The sequence below is a fragment of the Rhodnius prolixus genome, unplaced genomic scaffold (genome assembly GCF_049639745.1).
Source record: "Rhodnius prolixus isolate KJV_2025 unplaced genomic scaffold, Rpr scaffold_2, whole genome shotgun sequence".
Lineage (NCBI taxonomy): Eukaryota > Metazoa > Arthropoda > Insecta > Hemiptera > Reduviidae > Rhodnius > Rhodnius prolixus.
Genome location: NW_027411592.1, coordinates 18,481,682 through 18,499,525, shown reverse-complemented (window position 1 = coordinate 18,499,525; position 17,844 = coordinate 18,481,682). Strand labels below are relative to the sequence as shown.

The 17,844-nt window shown below is 34.2% G+C and overlaps 1 protein-coding gene across 9 annotated transcripts in view; it reads left to right on the top strand.

Annotated features, from left to right (window-relative positions):
• Positions 1-1,197: 1,197 nt before the first annotated feature.
• The window catches only part of SLO2 (slowpoke 2), a 508,183-nt gene continuing 491,536 nt past the window's right edge, over positions 1,198-17,844 (top strand). For 8 of the 9 annotated variants that reach the window (XM_074118329.1, XM_074118338.1, XM_074118335.1 and 5 more), the window contains exons 1-2: positions 1,198-1,967; positions 14,645-15,091. In XM_074118329.1, coding sequence (XP_073974430.1) covers positions 14,817-15,091 — 275 coding nt within the window. In that variant the 5' untranslated portion in view covers positions 1,198-1,967; positions 14,645-14,816. Of the gene's footprint in view, positions 1,968-2,888; positions 15,092-17,844 lie in introns of those variants that run through there. The other variant, XM_074118327.1, reaches the window with a different exon arrangement.

Below are 17,844 nucleotides of genomic sequence, written 5' to 3'. Positions count from 1 at the left end.
GCTTAAGAGTTATGCCATTACCGAACACTCTACTTACAGTATTGAAGCGACTGATTGAACCATTATTTGTGATTTAGCGTTTCCCAATATTTTCTATCCAAAGTTCGATAAATAAGGACATTCCTTTTATTGTATTTTTTTGTTTTTCGTGGAAATAACGTGTACAAAGCGTGCCCATACAGCATATTTACTAAAACTTTTATTATCATCCTACTAAATACGACGATTGTCTTCTTTCATAAAGCTTAATTATGTTTTTTATTCCTTAATTTCTCTGTCGCAAAATTGTTTTTTTTTTTTTTTTGCAACCACTGGGTCAGATTACTGTTTTGTTTTCTCATAGGGTTTCCATTTGGAGCTTGGGATCTTTTCAACATTTTATTTAGTAAACATTATTTTCACTTTTTCTTGAATCAACAGCAACAATCTTCCGCATAATACGATATCGTGCCATTTTTCTTTTTTACTTTACACGAAAATTCTCAAGGAATCCTCTCCCATCTTCAAGTGCATCAGGTACAATATGAAAATTACCTTTATCTGGGAGTTTTGCCATTTAAATGTAATGAGTGAATCATTCATTACTTGCGTAGAATTAATTTGGACCTAAATTTGTAGGTAATGTTCAAAATTTGAAGAAGTCATTCGTGCAGATAGGAAATTTTAGTTAAAAACCACAATATTTTGGGTTTTTAGCGAATTTTTATGAATATTTTTTAGAAAAATTTTTACAAATAAGAAAAAATCAAGTCAGTGTCGCTCCCGACTTTTCCTTGCACATGCATCTTTACCAAGAAATATAATTATTTAAATTGCAGCAAGATAAGTGTAGTGATTTTTCTTTTATTATTTACGTATAGAAGTGAACCATCTAAAATGTAAATTGTAATGTGATTGAAAATTTGGAAAAGAGGTTTTAACTACCCCCACCACTCATCCACTCTAGCGTAGGGGTAGTGAAACCCCACCACTCACCCACTCTAGCCAGAGAGAAAGAGACAGCCCCCTCGGCACACAGAGAAGGGAGGCTCGGCGAATGTATATAAGAACGAGAGGAAAGTCAAAAAGAGATTCTGTGATTCGGAGATTCTGTGATTCTGTTCAAAGTCTTGCACTTTAATTGTACACATCGTTTTAGCTACGTGAGTCAGTCTGTTCTGTTCTTGTACTGTAAAGTATACAGTCCTTGGCAGTCAGTCATATAAATATACAAGGTCTTATACCGATACTAAAAGTGTTATTTATCCATCAACATCTACAACCAACATCTCTCTTCTCAAACACCATTACAGCGAATGTTTGTGAGAAATTGTATTATATTATCGTCCTCAGGATACAGTTAATGTTAAATGTTTGATTAAAAAGCAGATTTAATTTATTTCCTTTGTTGCCACAATATTTATAAAGGTAATAGTTTTTCAAAGCGACATTCAGACAATGAAATACTTGCATAATTTTATTTAAATGTGGGTGCAAAAAAAAAAAATTTAAGCGTGTGTATACTGTGGAGTAAGTGAAGACAGAAGCTTGTAGTTGTAGGATTTGGCCGCAGACGGCTCCACCTGCACTGCCGCCTCCGGCGCGGTACTATTCCCTCTTCGCCCCTTTGCTACCCCCAGTACCTCCCTAGCGCGTACCGCCAGTGTACTTCTCCACAGAGCCCAACAGTTGTCGTACCAAGTGTACAGTGCGCCACCCATTTTTGTGCAATTTTTGTCGAGGAAAAAAAAAAAGAAAAAGAAAATAAGAATAGAAATATTGATTTTCATTTACAATTCTTTATTTTTGATTTTCCTTACTTTTCTTTATTCTTGGTTTTCTAAATTTTCTCGTATGTGTATTTATTTAAATCTATTTTCTATCTTTATGTGTGAGTGATTGTGTTTAGTTCTGTCTTGCAAACAGTGTGTCAGTGACAGTCTACCATCTAATATTGTGTCTTCTAATCCATCAGTGTGCACTCAACAGTTTGTTCTTTCCTCATTATCTAAATTTTTCTCTAGTTTTGTTTTTTTATTTTATTTATAAAACATATTCTTTACTATAAAGAAATGCTCATTTTAAAATAGTAGTAGAGGCTAAATGACATAAGTAAACCAATAGTTTGTCTCTTTTCTATCATATTAACTTATAACTTGGTCAAGAACTATAAATTTGTTTACGCAAACTATTTGAAAGATTCAGTAAATTTCAAGGGCGACTAATTAAAGAAATTTGCACAGAAAAATGTCCAGCACAGTCCACTGTCCTACTTTCCAAACTTCAGCCATCGTAAAGTTTTCCCATGTTATTTCACTACCAATAATAAAAGTATATCTATTTTTCTATTCCTAGATTCACGGAATTCTATTGAAATTGATTAACCTGAATACATATATATATTTTTTCTATAACTAAAATTACCTCATTTATAGTCCAGTTCTCATCATAAGCCTCAGTTACGTGCAATTATTATTTACCACAAATATTTTCTGTTGAATTCATTTTTCATTTGTATCATAAACCAATTTCCGGTCGAATTACATTAATGTTAAATTTGTTTTCATCACTACTTTTTATTATAAGTCATTCATAACCCAGTTAGATCTGTTATTGAAAGAATTACCATATTGTCATTTAATCAATGATGCAACATAAAACTAAGAATAAAAAGTAGTGGTTAAGTAGATTTGCTTCTGTTTAATTTCATAGAAACTAATGTCTTAAATCTCTAATCAAATTCTTTTTTAGAATTCAACATTTTTTCTCCTTCAAATATTCTTGTTCTTTCAAATGAAAACTATCAAGCAACTACTTTTCAATAAGAATTTTTTAATTTTCATTAAAACTGTTCGATAGTTTTCTACGTAGAGAAGTGACATTGCATCAGTCTATTTATTTATTTTTGTGTAAACTATTAAAAAGGATTAATTTGATAATCCCTTTTGGGAAATAAATTTAACAAAACTGCTGTTAACTAACTTTTCAACTCCAACTTCGAATTAATCAAACGAAAATGTCCCTTTATCGTGACAACAAAAATAGAATTAGGTATCCTCTTTCAAAATGATTCATCTTCTTTACTTGGCCATTAACCTTCCATTCCCATGATGTTGCTTATGTTCATCAAAAGAGATCATTATCTTTTGCATTTTCACCTTATTTATTACATTTTTTTAAACAATGAACTGCGATATTTTTCACTTCATTTATTCAAAATTGCTAAGGCATTTAATTTAAACACCATTTAAGCTGTGTAATGGGCCATATATGAAGATAATATGCTTCAAATTTGCATAAATAGCTATTTGAGATGAATTCAAGCGAATTTAATGATCCCTTTTCATAGTAATTCCATTTCCAAGTAATGTTTTATTTGATGAACAAATGAAATTCTCCCAACTATAATAATTAATGAGTTTTTTGTATTGTTTTATTGATAACTGCCCAGTATTGTTATCTACTTCTGTTTTTATGTGTCCAGTTTATTTAATTAATTCGCCTCGTTTTGCACACAATACTTTACTGCTAAAGAAAAGTTTGACTGTTACTAATATAAATAAATTCCATTAATATTGTTTGAGTTGTGAAATGAATAATAGAAATGAGCCTCTTTCAGAGGACCTTTGAAAGTGCATCTATATGGGATTTTACAGTGATAATGTTTCAAATTTAAGTTGAAGTTCTACGAATTAGCAATTAGATTAGCAAAATTATAAGAGTAGTTTCTTTTGAAAGAGAAAAAAATCTAAAAGATTTTTCGGAAAGCTTCCGATAATAGAAACTAATCAGATATAAAATTTGCACCTTTTTTTTTGCGATTTTTGCGATAGTGTTTTGCTGATCACGCACTCATTCATGATGACCAATTAAAACTAACCATTTTCTAAACTCAAAGCGGATATTTACTATGAAAACTCAATTTGAACAATTTGAGATCCTCTAGGTTCTTCCTCATTCTCGCATAGTAAGAGATAGTAAATATCACTGATCGCTCTCGGTGTCTATTTTCAACTTCATATTCTCAAATTTTATGTATTTTTTACCTTAAGTTAGGTACGTCCAACTATAAGTTGTACTGAAATGTGTGCTCTACCGAGAAACGTAACCTCCAGTTTCCTAATTCAAATTAAATTTTGCGAATTTGATTTTTTGGAAATTTCTTATCACTTTTTCTGTGATAAGCCAGAATATATCAAGTTTACAATTATCGATCTTGGAAAAAACTGGGAGAATAAACCATTTTTACTTGAATTCTTCGATCTTTAGTAGTAAATTTAACAAGCGTTTAAATCTTTTAAATTTTCAGCAAGTGGGGATAATAATTTAGAAACGTTACTACACTTTTTCACTTGCTAAATTGCCAGGTTAGGTCTCTATTTGCAGGCTCTTACTATGCAATTCTTCATGCCCATTCTAGTGCAAGTCCTTCGAAAGGATCCTTTTGTTATTCTTCCTCAGGACTTTTCCAGAAAATATAGCTTTACATGTGATTCTAGCAAATCAACATTCCCGATATGGCCGTGTTAAAGCATGCTTCGGAGATGGATTGGCTTAGTTCATCCACTGCGATCTAAAGATTTAACACGGCTACCTTAAGACCCAGTCAGTGCTCATTTTTAATGTGTTTACAGTGGAACTATATAAATTGGTGTCTGTGACACTGAGTTTGGTTAGCGTGTGAATTCCATAAACCCATATAGCTGCACAAAAAACCCCACTAAGAGTATTTTGTAAAGAAAGTGACACCTACTGCATTTTTTTGTGTTATTATGCTGGAATATCCTTCAGAACCTCCAATATCTTAGAGGAAGTTGACCAGTCTCAATCGATAACGTTGACCTTCAATTCGCAATGATTTTCTCGAAGTGATTAGCTGTTGACTCGTTGTAATGAACAGCCAGCAAAGATAGTAGAGGCAAGAGATTGATCAAAAGGATTAGAACATATAGAAAGCGAGCTGTAAGAAATTGGAAAACAAAAATTATGTTCAAGATTTTTCGGAATAGAGGTGGTAATGAAGTGCAAGGTTAGTCACGTAGAACAGCGCATCGACTATCTGTCGAAATAGTTTTGATTAGAATGTCGATACAGTCCATACGTTTGTAGTTTTCGTTGAAGCTCACAGCGTTAGACTTTAATTTTTTTATTAAAGACATTTCTAAATTCTTGAAAATGTGGATGGGGTCCTTATGACAGGATAATTTCTGTGATTTTCTTCAAGAAACTCTTTCTCTTTCTGTCTATTTTCATATTTTCATTCATCAGACAGCGTTGATTTATAAATTTGATGAAGTAAATTTCATTTTATGAAGCTACTGCTATTCACTGCAATTGTTAAACGCCTTGTTGGATCAAAGTTGGGTGAGACCATGATTCTACAAGACGCAGATAAACTAACTTCTGAATGAAAATATTAAACTGGACAGAAATAGCAAAGGAAATCAACAAAAATTCTAAAATAACGATATAAATATTTTATGAAAAGCTATAAACAAAAAATAAAGCGCTGATACTTAAAATGTGATGTGTCAAAGATTATAACGGTCCATTTAACCCGTCGGTAACTTTTGCCTAGAGCCATCCTTGTCTGCTAAAACTGATCTCCAGGCAATCACTATTTTGTTTTTATTGATAGAAGAATACTTGCGGTAGATTCTCAAAGTAAATCGATAGTATATCCTAGGATCAATCGATCACTCATTAATAAAAAAAACAATCGTTTAAGCGTTCTTAAACTTTACTGTTACTGTTTCCTCTCTTTATCTATCTCACTCTCTGTGAATCAGTCGTAACTAAGAAACGAACAGTCGCAGAAAATTGAAATTTGGTATATCGCCTAGGTTCCACGAGAGGATTGTCGCACCAAAATCAAATTCGATCAGACTGTAGAATCGCTTTACTGACTTTTTCTTTGAAGATTTTTCTCTTTAATTTTCTCGAACCTGCTTCAAAGAAATAATTCTCCAACTGCCAGAAATCTCTTCTCGCATAATAGCGCTTTAGGTTGCAATCTGGTGGGGTTTAAGAAAAATTTCTGTTCTACTCTTCTAATCCCCCACAGTATCTGAACCCGTTTTGAACGACGGAATACCCTGTGGAGAAGTTTTGTTACCTAACGTGCCTTATAAGAAGGCATTAGGCCAGATTTTAGTCGGCATGGGCACGTAGACTAGTCTGAGTCCATACTTGCGTACCAGTTATCGCCAGTACCACTTGGAGATGTGCTTTCACTAGCAAAGGCTTGTGGGATGAACTTGTATGGTGCCTGTTGGTTCTAAAGTAATTTCTTTTCCTTGTCAAAAGCTCAATGGGTTGCAAGTTGAAAGGGATACGTCTCCCAGAACAGAGTGTTCTCCACTAAACCAAGTGTATATCATTGGAAGCGCCGGATGAACTCTATGGAACCTCCTAAATCGGCCCAAAATTAGGTAGCAAACATACCAAATTAGAAATCCATCTACTCTAAATACTAGCCCCTTCTTGGCGCCACCAAGCCACGGGCACAAATAAAAGCAGAAAGTAACCCAAGCGTGGAGAAAGCAGAGGCTTTCTGCTTTACTTACCATAACAGGAAATAAAAGTAATTTGTGGGTTATGCTGCGGCCGAGTTGTTCATCAACTTGCAAAAGATCATGTCCGATTTTATGATTCATCCTTAACTTACAACCTGCAGCATCGGTTCACTTTAAAATGATTAGATTGATCATTAAATAAAGGTAAACTAAACACTATTTTGTTTATTAACTAAAGGTATGTTAGTTTAATAATAAAATCCGCTATTTTCTCTGTAAGGGAAAACAATCAGGTTTATCCGGCTAGGAAAATGATATATCTTTTAAAAATCAGCATTTCTTGCAGGAACTACAAGTTTAGGAATTCTATCAGCAGATGAAGATGTGTTAAAAGGAAAGATCCTTTGAATATTTTAGCATCTCACTTGAATGATTCTGCAATCTCTGTATAGTTTCCAATGAAAGTGTTAAATTATGCGGGTCCAAGTATATGTTTATGGTTGACTTATTTTTGTTTTGGTGTAGAATTCTTCTACGGACTCAACAAGTAGTTGTATGTTGTTACCTCTTTGGTCTTGGATAGTGTGGACAAGCTGGGATTCATTGGCTGCTAAAGTGGGAAAACTATCAGTGACCCCCATGATCCAGAAATAAGAGTTAATCCATTTTTTAAGGATAGAAGAAAGTTACCTATTCTTTTAAACATTTTCTCCTCTCTTGGTAAGAACACAAAAAATAAGAATAAATAGAAAACCAAAGTATCGGTGCCTTAATATTGTATTTTTTCTTTTAAAGTAGATTGTAATTTCTTCCTTTCATTTATTTCAGGATATTACTTTTTTATCGTTAAAATCATTTTTATTAACGTTTCCAATAAGTTTGGCGTCGGTATCTCCTTCGTCTGCTTCATTTTCTTAATTCTCTTTGCTATCATTCTTCTAAGAGACTCTTTAAATTTCATCCTTTGCCACCTATTCAATTTCAGTATCTTCAATTCAATCATTGCAAGTATTCTCCTTCTTTTACCTTTTTTCGGGTATCTACTACATACCTGGATTCCTTCATTTAGGTCCTGTTTCAGAACTGTGTCATTATTATCTGTATTCAATTTCACTATTTTTGACTTTTAACTCTATTCTCGAGGTTTATTTCCAATTTCTTCTTTTTGATTTTTATTCTTGGCTTTCGTTTCCCTTCGTTTGGAAGTTCTTTTAGGCTTTGCTTCTAACTTGAATATCTCCATTCAAGTCTTCGTACTTACCAGTTTTCTCAAATTCTTTTCTTTTTTTAAAAATGCTGTACACGAATCGTAGGTAGCGATCTTTTCTTTAAATATAGTAGTAATTATTACACCGCTTTAATGCAAACTATGTATATAATAATGATAATAATTCACTGCTCAGAATTCATTTAATTTGTTCGACGATTTCTTTAGCAACTTCCGGTACAAGGTTGTAAAGGTAAATTTGGTTTTTTAGTGTAGTGCTCCAACCCTCCTTGGCTCTCGATTTAAAAATTCAATTTAAAAAAAAGACCACCTGGTCGACTCTTTAAAACTTTATTATTTTACATTAAAAAAACCCTTAACTAATAATGATAAAAAAAACAACTACTAAAACAGGAGTTCCCCCTTACCGCCCGTCGCCCTGCCTACCGGGACCAGAGAGTGGTAACCCCAAAGACCTTAAGACAGATTTGGCTTACCCGCCGCCAACACCTGCAGCTTGCCCATTCCTCGCCAAAAATTTTCTCGTCTTCGTCAGGGTTCTACACACTTAGCACCAGCCACTCTCTTCGGTCACACTCCCTGTTCTGTTTTCCTTTTTTTCTTTTCTCTCATACTACCTCTCACATAGACACACACACACACCCTCTCCAGGCCCCCACCATTCTGCCGGCAGCGCGAACAATGCTCCCAATGCAATTGCCTGACTATGCAGACTGTTAATTTCTACGACTCCGTATAATGTTACCTTCTCCCATGTATAACAATTTAATTCTATATAACAACATAATTTTATTTCACCAGCCCACAATTCCGTCCCCGACATTAGTATACAAGGATTTCGGCACAACCACTTCTGCCTAACTTACATATCATTAATTTGTCAATTCAGTCATTTCTTATTTTGATTTTAATGAATATATCAGGTTTTATTATTAAAGTTTTATAAAATGAAAATTTTATCAATGAAATTTGTTTATTGACCTGTTTTATTTTATATTGTTTTTCTCTAAAGGTCTAATGGACTTTTCTATGAAAATTACTTTTCTTAATTGTTTTCTCCAATAATAATTATGGCGTTATTTGTACGGGTTTTTAGAATTTTCCTTTGAAGTTTTTTCATTAAAAAAAATAGAAAAAATTTTTTTTGTTGACTAATAAATGATAACATGCGAGGAAAGCAATAGAGTAAGGGTAAACTATAAATTGAACAACATACAAAGTTATGTTACCGATGGAGGTTCGCCTGCAGAGGACATTCTGCATACTCCATTGAGTAACAACTGAATGTAGATAAAGTTATATCGACATGCAGCTTGCCACTGTCCTAGAGCTATAGTACAATGATAACAAGTTGAAGGATGCTCGCCCTGAACTCTTCTTCTACCCTCTGCCATCTTTGTTTTGCCTCTAGTCACTCAGTTCTTTAGTATCCCATGTATGATGTCACACGCAATACTGAATCTCTTTCTCTGATCGGTCATCATTTCCTGTTGGTGTAATGTTACTGATGCAATGGGAAATTCTATTAATTTCTTTAAATAATGCAATGAATCTGTTAAATTAATTCCGACTGTTCATAATTCTTTTTTTCCGAGTAATTTTTTTCTATAGCTATTCTCATTAAGCTTTTATTGTATACTAACTAACTACCTAGAATACGCAGTGATGCCCGCGAGTGTCAGTTTTGTTATTATCTATTTAAATTATTTATACATTTATTTTCCATAAAAAATAAAAAATTGCGGTTACCAAATGTTTTGGGTTCGTGGTTGTATCTGTTTGATTATTAACTATATATATTTGACTTCTCGATCAAAGCCAATGTACTAAAGCGAGCCTTTTCAGGTATTATTTATTCCTTGATAATGTTTCAGTCGATTTTTATCGACTTTGTTTTCATAATTACTATTCTTTGGCCGTTTTCTGTATTAAAATTGTACTTGCATACATTCAATCCTTTAAGGCGAATTTACTTACTTACTCTCTGGCGCTACAGGTCTGTCCGACCCTTGGCCTGCCGAATTAATTCTCTCCATCTCTATTCTGCGCCTCACGCTTCCAATTCCTTATTCCCAACTTCCTGGCATCCCTATCAATTTCATCCTTCCATCTGCCTCTGGGTCTTCCTCTTCTTCTTTTCCCGCATAACTCCATTTCCAGTACCCTACTTTGCATTCTTTCCCTTTCCATTCGTGCCACATGACCAGCCCATCTCAATCTACTTGTTTTTACAAAATTAACAATTGTTTCTTTTTTCAATAGGGCATCAATTTCTTCATTTGTTTAGCACTTCCATCGGCCATTCACAAACGTCGCACCACAGATTCTTCTTACTACTTTTCTTTCAAATACAACCAACTTGTGATAAATACCATGTTTCTGCGCCGTACGTGACAACTGGCCTAATAAGGGATTTATAAAGCCTCAATTTTGTTGCCCTAGAGAGCAATTTTGACTTGAGTAGTCTTAGATTTGCATAGTAAGCTCTGTTGGCTGCCGTTATTCTTCGATCGATTTCAACACTAACCCTATTCTCATTATTTACTAGGGGTCCCAGATAAACAAAATTAGAAATACCTTCTAATCTAAAATTCATAATTTCAATATCTTTAACGGATCTCCTGTGCTCTGCCGATGACATCTTTAAAGGCGAATTTATGCTGTTAAAATCACAGTTATACAAGTTAATTCCAGGTAGAGGTAGCCGTTGTCTTACCCTGGGTGGAGTACAGATCAGGAGGTTAAGAGAATTTCCTGTATCGATAATGGCTGTCAGTTGTCTCTCCCTCATCTTTCTTGACTTTTTAAATTTCTAATATTAGATTATATGCATCTACAGTAGTAAAAGTTCTATTTAGAATTAGATGAGACAAGGTCCTGTATGCACAGATTCATTAAAGATATTTCTGTTAATGATAAATAATTATTGCAAGTTTCTCCTAAAAAAAGTATAACATAATTGGCGAATTCAGCGCAACAACGTAGGAGCTTAAAGGGGATTTAAAAAATTACACTATATTCATCCTCCTGGTATTAGATAGATGTGTCATAAAGAATTAGTTCGTAAAAAAAATTAACATGGACCATGTTGCGGAGAATTAGCTGAAGATTTACATTTGATAAGTGCTTCTAAAGATTATTGTTTATAGTAATATCAATTACAACTTTAGTCTGGAGTACCACTTATGTTAGTGGTATAAGTGAGCCAATCATTGAGAGTGGTAGAGCATTGCTTATGTTTATATGTTATACCATTTGGCGCAGAGTAGCCACTGCTGCTGGTCATCTAAACTAGGTGTCTTTCTGTTATTTCTCAGCAAAGTTGTGTTCCAACAGTAAGTATGGGCTACCCACTAATGGCGGCCGCTCTATTTGTCTTCTTCACCATAGGGTGGAGATTCATTTATTTTTCCAACCCTAATAGCTTTTCTTGCATGTCCTAGTTTGTAAACACTAATCTGTCAGATAGACCCCCACATTATCTCTTTCATCCTTCTTCTATAATAGCTATACACGGAAAATATTTTTTTTTTATTTTTGTCCATAGATGTTTTTCAGAAAAGCTAATGAAAGCTAAAATATAAAGGGACTGCGCATGGTTATATACCGGCCCACACAAACCCACTTTCTCTTTAAAGAACTAAAGGATCTTCTGACTGAATAATTCAGCAGTACAAAACACCATTTGCGGAGCAATAAAACTTGATATATTGTGAAGGTTATCAGCCGTCAGTTGTATATATTTTACAATTATTTCTGAGGTTCAGTCAATAAATGTAATTTTTTAAGGCCTGAAAAAAAAAAATATTTTGTGTATAATTAAAAGCTTAACGTAAAAAATGTAAGTTTTATAACAGTTAAGAAACCTTTTTAGAAAAATGAGTAATCAATCTTTTATTAATTATTTACGCGCCGGTGAATTTTTGCTCATTACTCCGCCAATTTTGTTTCATTTGAATGTTTTTTGTTATCCTTTCTCTCACTCATTTTGTCCGAGTAAATTGATTTTAAGAGCATTTTGATTTGGAACCCCCACACTAGGCCTTAAAAGAACAGAACTAAACAGACGCTATCGACTACTTAAAAGACTCTTAGACGACAGATCAAAACTCTCTCTGGACAACAAAAGTCTAATTTATACATCTATTTTGAAACCCATCTGGGCGTATGGAATAGAGCTGTTGGGTTCAACCAAACGCTCCAATCTCCAAAGGATTCAATCTCTACAATCTAAAATGCTTCGAACAATTGTACAGGCTCCTTTTTATGTCTCCAACCTGACTGTACATACTGACCTTAACATTCCTTTAGTCACACAAGTTGCTAAAACAAGATACAGAAAACTCCACTTCAACCTGCAATCTCATATAAACCCTCTAGCTCAAAATCTTTCTTCTAAAACTCTTCCTGATAACCCGGACAAGACGCCTTAAAAGACAGTGGCCTCGTGATCTCTCAAGTGAAGGGAGCGACTAATTGCCTAATATTTTGGAGTGTTACCACTGGGTAACTTCTCCACTCGTATACCTCTGTAATTCATAGTTCTGTTATCACTGTTACTTATAGCGTCAACGCGCTGATTGTAGCAAAAATAAACGCCAAAAAAAAAGAAGAGTATTTTGTAATTAGCGAAAACATCATTATAGGTAATAGATAGGTTATAGTTTTTTGAACAAACAAACGGTAGTTCCCTGCTGTGTCTAGTCAGGTAATTTCTTTCTGATAACTCTTGTAGTAAAGATTTTATTTCTAGAAGGAAGAAAGAATAATGACTGAAGTTGGTAATGTTCTTTCTTTTTTCTAGATTTAAGAATCAGAATTTTTAATAGCTTTTTTTACAATTTCATTTAATTTGCTGTAATTGAAAGGACCAAATCGATAAAAATCTTCCAACTTCCGGCGTTTTTTTGTTTTGCTTTGAAATTCTGTTTACTGAAACACATTGACCATTTTCTAAAATCTACTTCCTCTGGGTTAACCTAAAAACAAATTTTTACGAACATAATTCGAAAGCGAGAATAGAATATGATTGCAATATTTTGTTTTACTTGAAATTTAACACAAAAACAAACAAAATACAAGTAAAAAAAGCAGACGCCAAAATAAATTTGGAAATACTTTTTGAATAAGCTGCAAAATTGAAAATCTCTAACCATTTTTTTTTAGTACATGCCGAACAGATGTGGGAGTGTTTCAATCAATAGTTTCGTACCATTGTGATGAATACAAACTTTTGGCGAACAATGCAATAGGAGAGATAGCTTGATAGTTTCGAATTTTGTCTCCCCTGAACACACGAATTGATCCTATTCAACAAGGTTTACATTTAGCAAGAGGATTCTTGCCTAAGACAAACTGCCTGCAATGTTCAATTATAAATTAAAGAAATTTTTATTTTTGGCAAAATAAGGTAATATTAGAAAAGATTTCTAACTTTTGAACTAAAATGGTGTTTACTCCAAACCACTAAAATAGGCTAATTTCCAAATAGTTCAGCCAGCAAATCTAAGAAAGAAGAATCCTCTTGATAAGTACAGAATTCTGACATTAATACATTATTAGCATTTCATAAACTGGGCCGTGCATCGGTGCCAAAATTCATTGGACGCTTGTTTTTTCAGATAATGGCGAAAAATTATGAAAAACATTTTTTCATAAAATTTTCCTGAAAAAAGATTTCAAATAAAACTTATAAGATTACTTGTGCGCAACATCATAAGAGCCATTTTTAGGGAAAGTTAAAAAAAAATCCTTAATGTAGGAATAGCCCAGACAGGCAGGCATATTATTGGTTCGCCAGGTGCGCCAATTTTTACTTGACTTGCTCTTGAATATAACAGAGAGCTTTGAACAAACCAAGAGTGCTCTACTCTTACCAGTTCTGTCTGATTAAGATTAGGAATTAGCGTTTATGTGTAAACGTTTGAGAACAACCAATTTCTCTTTCTGCAATAACCAGCTTTCTTGAGTTTTGATTGCCTCTTAAGAATTAATGAACATTTTCGTTCTGTTTCTAGCCAAAGGTTCTACCACATGTTCCTCACCATTTCACCGATTTAATCAAGTATTAATGGCGGCATTCACAAAGATTCTTGCTGTCCTACAAGAGAGAGCGAATTGGTCCATGGATGTTGTGCCAGACCACAACCTTTGTGGTCTATCCACGACTTTTATTTTATGCCAGATTTTTTACTGTTGAAGTTACGATGATGAGTTGTTCCCCGAGTAAATTTTTGTTGAACCTCCTGCGCCTTCTGTTTTTACAGACGAAAAATCAGGTGAAGGGTGGAAGAGGAAGGGATATTACCCATTTGCCCGGTTGTCAGTTACTAGCTCCTGCTGAATCAGTTTTTCGACATTCAGTTAGGTATGACCAAATGGGGCATTTTGTAGTGCAAACGGAAGGCGAAAAGAAAAGGAGATGCGCAGCCACCGGAAATAAATCAATTATCCGCACAATGTGCAAAAAAATGGCATGTTGGTATGTGTATCGATTGTTTTGCGGAATTTCATACATTTTAATTTTAATTCTCAAATAGGTAATTAATGATTTTATTCGTGTAAATAGTAATTAAATTAGGTTTTATTGTTTCCTACGTATTTTTCACCAACCGCTGAGTAAGAATATGTACTTTATTCCCTGACATAATTGTTCTACCTTTCATTAAAGATAACACTTTCTATCATCTTGTGTCATTGAGTTGTAAGAGACCGCAAGTTGTTGGAGAATATCTTTGATATGTTTATTGCTTACACAAAATGTTTACAGATTTGATCCCAATTCCCCAAGTTTAACTTTGACTTTGATGCCGATATCTATTAAAGCTATTGGTTTACTTATGTTGCTTTTTCGTAGCAAGTAGTTTAGAGTTAGCTCTTTATTTTACTACTTTTGAATTCTTTTACGTTAACATTTTTGCAGTGAATCAAAAGACTTTTCACGTTAAAAACACTTGAATAAATAAAATGTTAACATTATTTTGTGTAATACTTGAAGTAAAAAATGTTGAAAAGTCTGTAGCATCGGCCGCATGGTGCTAACACTAAATCTGATGGATGTAAAACCACCCAGATAATAAAGTTCCTTAGTGAACATGAGTGAACTCAGAGACTACAAGCACCCGTGGTGCGTGGAATACGATCTTGTGGAGAGTGAGGCCGCCAGTGGTGAACTGTTGCTGCCAAGCCCTGACTCTGCACCGATGGCCGGCAGCGGGCTAAATGGAGCAAGTACCAAGTGTCCTAGAGTTAACTTTCCACCGGGCATGGAATCCAGACGGCCATCTCGAGTGTTCAGCTTGAGTAGAAGATGTAGATCGCTGAGCGCTTGGTCGGACATCAGCAGATCATCTTGCAGATTAGACGACAGGTAAATCACTTACCATAAATTTTTGCTCAATGTTATGACCAATGGGCGCTATTTGAGTAATTAGACATGTCCTCATAACCAGAAATATATAAAACTGACTTCTGAAAACAAGGAACCTTTCTGTCTTTCTACAGATATTTTTTTATTGTTAAATTATCAGTTAATTATATGTATAGACATTCTATTCTGATATCGATATTTTCTAAGATTAAACCGGTTATTTGCTGAATTTTTTGATGGGATTTTGACGTTACCTTTTGTTAGGTTTTTATGCGGCGTTGTCTAGTTAATTTTATTGCAGTTGTACGTATTTAGTTGCAACTTTCTGCGACAGGAGGTCTCGACGTATGAAAACCCCGTGCAACATACAATGTGCAGTTTCAATAATTAATGAAAAATCAACACCTATATCGACAGGGATAACTTGATCATCAGTCAGAACAGCGGATGGTGCAATGTAAAGTTATCTATAAGCGTTTGGTGTGCTACCAATTTAAATTCAAAAATATATATACATCGTATTAAACGATCGTTTGCTTGATAAAAAAGGTAATTTACTGTTTACATTTTATCCATATCTAACTGGGTTATTTGATTAGTTAGAATACATATAACTTTACATTATAACTATCCTAATTGTCAATCTATCCTCCTGCGACCAATAGCGACCAGAAATCGGCAGATACAGACTTGCCCCCTTAATTTCTGTTTCTTAATTTTCAAAAGAAAGCCATTCTTTGCTGCAACAATTTTCCTGTCACTAATAAATGGGTTGTTACGACAATAAGCAGGCTGAGAGCGAACCACGCGGTGTGTGGATCGTATCTTCACAGAATCAACAAGATGTCCTCTCCTCTTTGCGTAGATTGCAGTGAGGAGGAGGATTTCAAACATATAATAATGATATGTCCACGTTATGTAGTAGAAAGGAAACGAATGTTTGGCGACAGGTATCGGTATCTAGATGCACCATTTCGCTACGAAGACAATATTCTCCACAAACATCTATGTGCTTGAATCTGTAGCAAAAGCTAAATACGAAACATGAATGTATTTTAAAGTTATAGCCGATTAGACGGATTGGAAGAAAATGATTAGAGAAGGATTACGTGATTTTAATTTCGGTTAAGCTATAAGGATGTCAGGAATATAGAGTACTGATCCATCCATTAGTTGTAGTTTATGTAAATAGTTGTATATAGTAGAGGGATGAATGTGTGAAGCGAATGTATTTATAAGTAAGAATGGAGAGTGAGTGATATTCTAGTGATAAGCAACTAGATGATGCTGGCTGTATGGCAAAAGCCAATGCCAAAAAAAAGCAAAAAAAACTTGTTTTCCCTCATTAGCCCAAGATATATTCAAGTATATTTGGGAAATAGTTTGTTTGTAAACGGCTTGAACTATTTGTTTTTCACAAAGAAGAAAAATTTTATGACCAAATAGTAAACATTTTTAAAGGTTATTCTACCCACGCCATGTATTCTGTTATTGAAGAATACTAAATAATTGTGAAATATCCAAACTGTATTTTGCTGAAACATTTCATGTTGGTGTCATTTTCACGTAGTATAACTCGGATTAAAATATTAATTGGCACTAATACAACAACAAATTAAAATACCCTAAAACCAACTTTTGTGAACTTGAATGTAACCTTCAATTGTGTAAATTATTTATAATTATGGTTTGAATTACGCTTTTATTACACCGTAGGGATAGATTGTGTGGGGTTTGGCTAACCCAACCTACGCTAACCCTGTGGCACCCACGATTACTGCACCCATTTCTAGACTTCTCTGTTTGGTTTAAACGAAACCTACCATCTGGGTTAAACGCACATTAGTAATTAAATACATCGTTACACTGGTAGAGGAACACAAAACCTAAAGGTATGACTTTGCGAGTTATTTTCGCCCTTTAATTTGAGGGTAGACAGTTTGCCATTAGGAAGCATGATGCAATCCCGGTTAGGGGTTTTTTATCTATACAACACGAGATACCCACGCTTCTAAGTTCACCTTCAGCCTGAAAAAGTAATTTTTTCCGTTAATTAAACATTAACAAAGATTAAAGAAAAAATAACCTCAATTATTTTTCCTAAGAAATAATTAATGCTCTCCTTACACTAAAAAAATAGATCGCAAAAATAATTAATTTTTAAATTAATTAATTAAAAACTCTTGAAGAAACTTCTTTTTTTTTTGTTCAACCAACCTGGAGAAGCTGGTGGAACTAGAAACTGAAATCTAGAGGTCTCTGAGATCCAGTCTCAAGTATTGAGTATAAACCTAGTTTACTTCTTTCAACTTACCTGTCCCGATAGATCAATATGTCCCGATAATCATTTAGATCAATGGAATGTAGAAGTAGGGTCAATGATGCTATTTCCATGAGTACTCTCTTTTACGGGGTTGAAATCTGGGGGTTGAGATATCTATCTGAAATAGAAAAAGCGCACCTGGAGTTCTACAAAAAGCTTTTTTCATTGAATAAAAGTACTCCTGCCTGGCTTATCCGAACTGAGTTTGATCTGCTTAACTCCAGTTATAATGTGGTCAAATCAGCGCTGTTCTGGATCTGCAAGCTCCTTGAGATGCAAGACCATAGACTTCCTAAGTTGTGCTTTTTGAAGCTAAAACATATCCATTTTAGTCATAAACCCTCGATAAAGTACAACTGGTTTTCGCAGATGAATTATTTATTGAGTCTGATTGGCTCAAATGACATCCTTCTTGAAAGAGACCCCACAG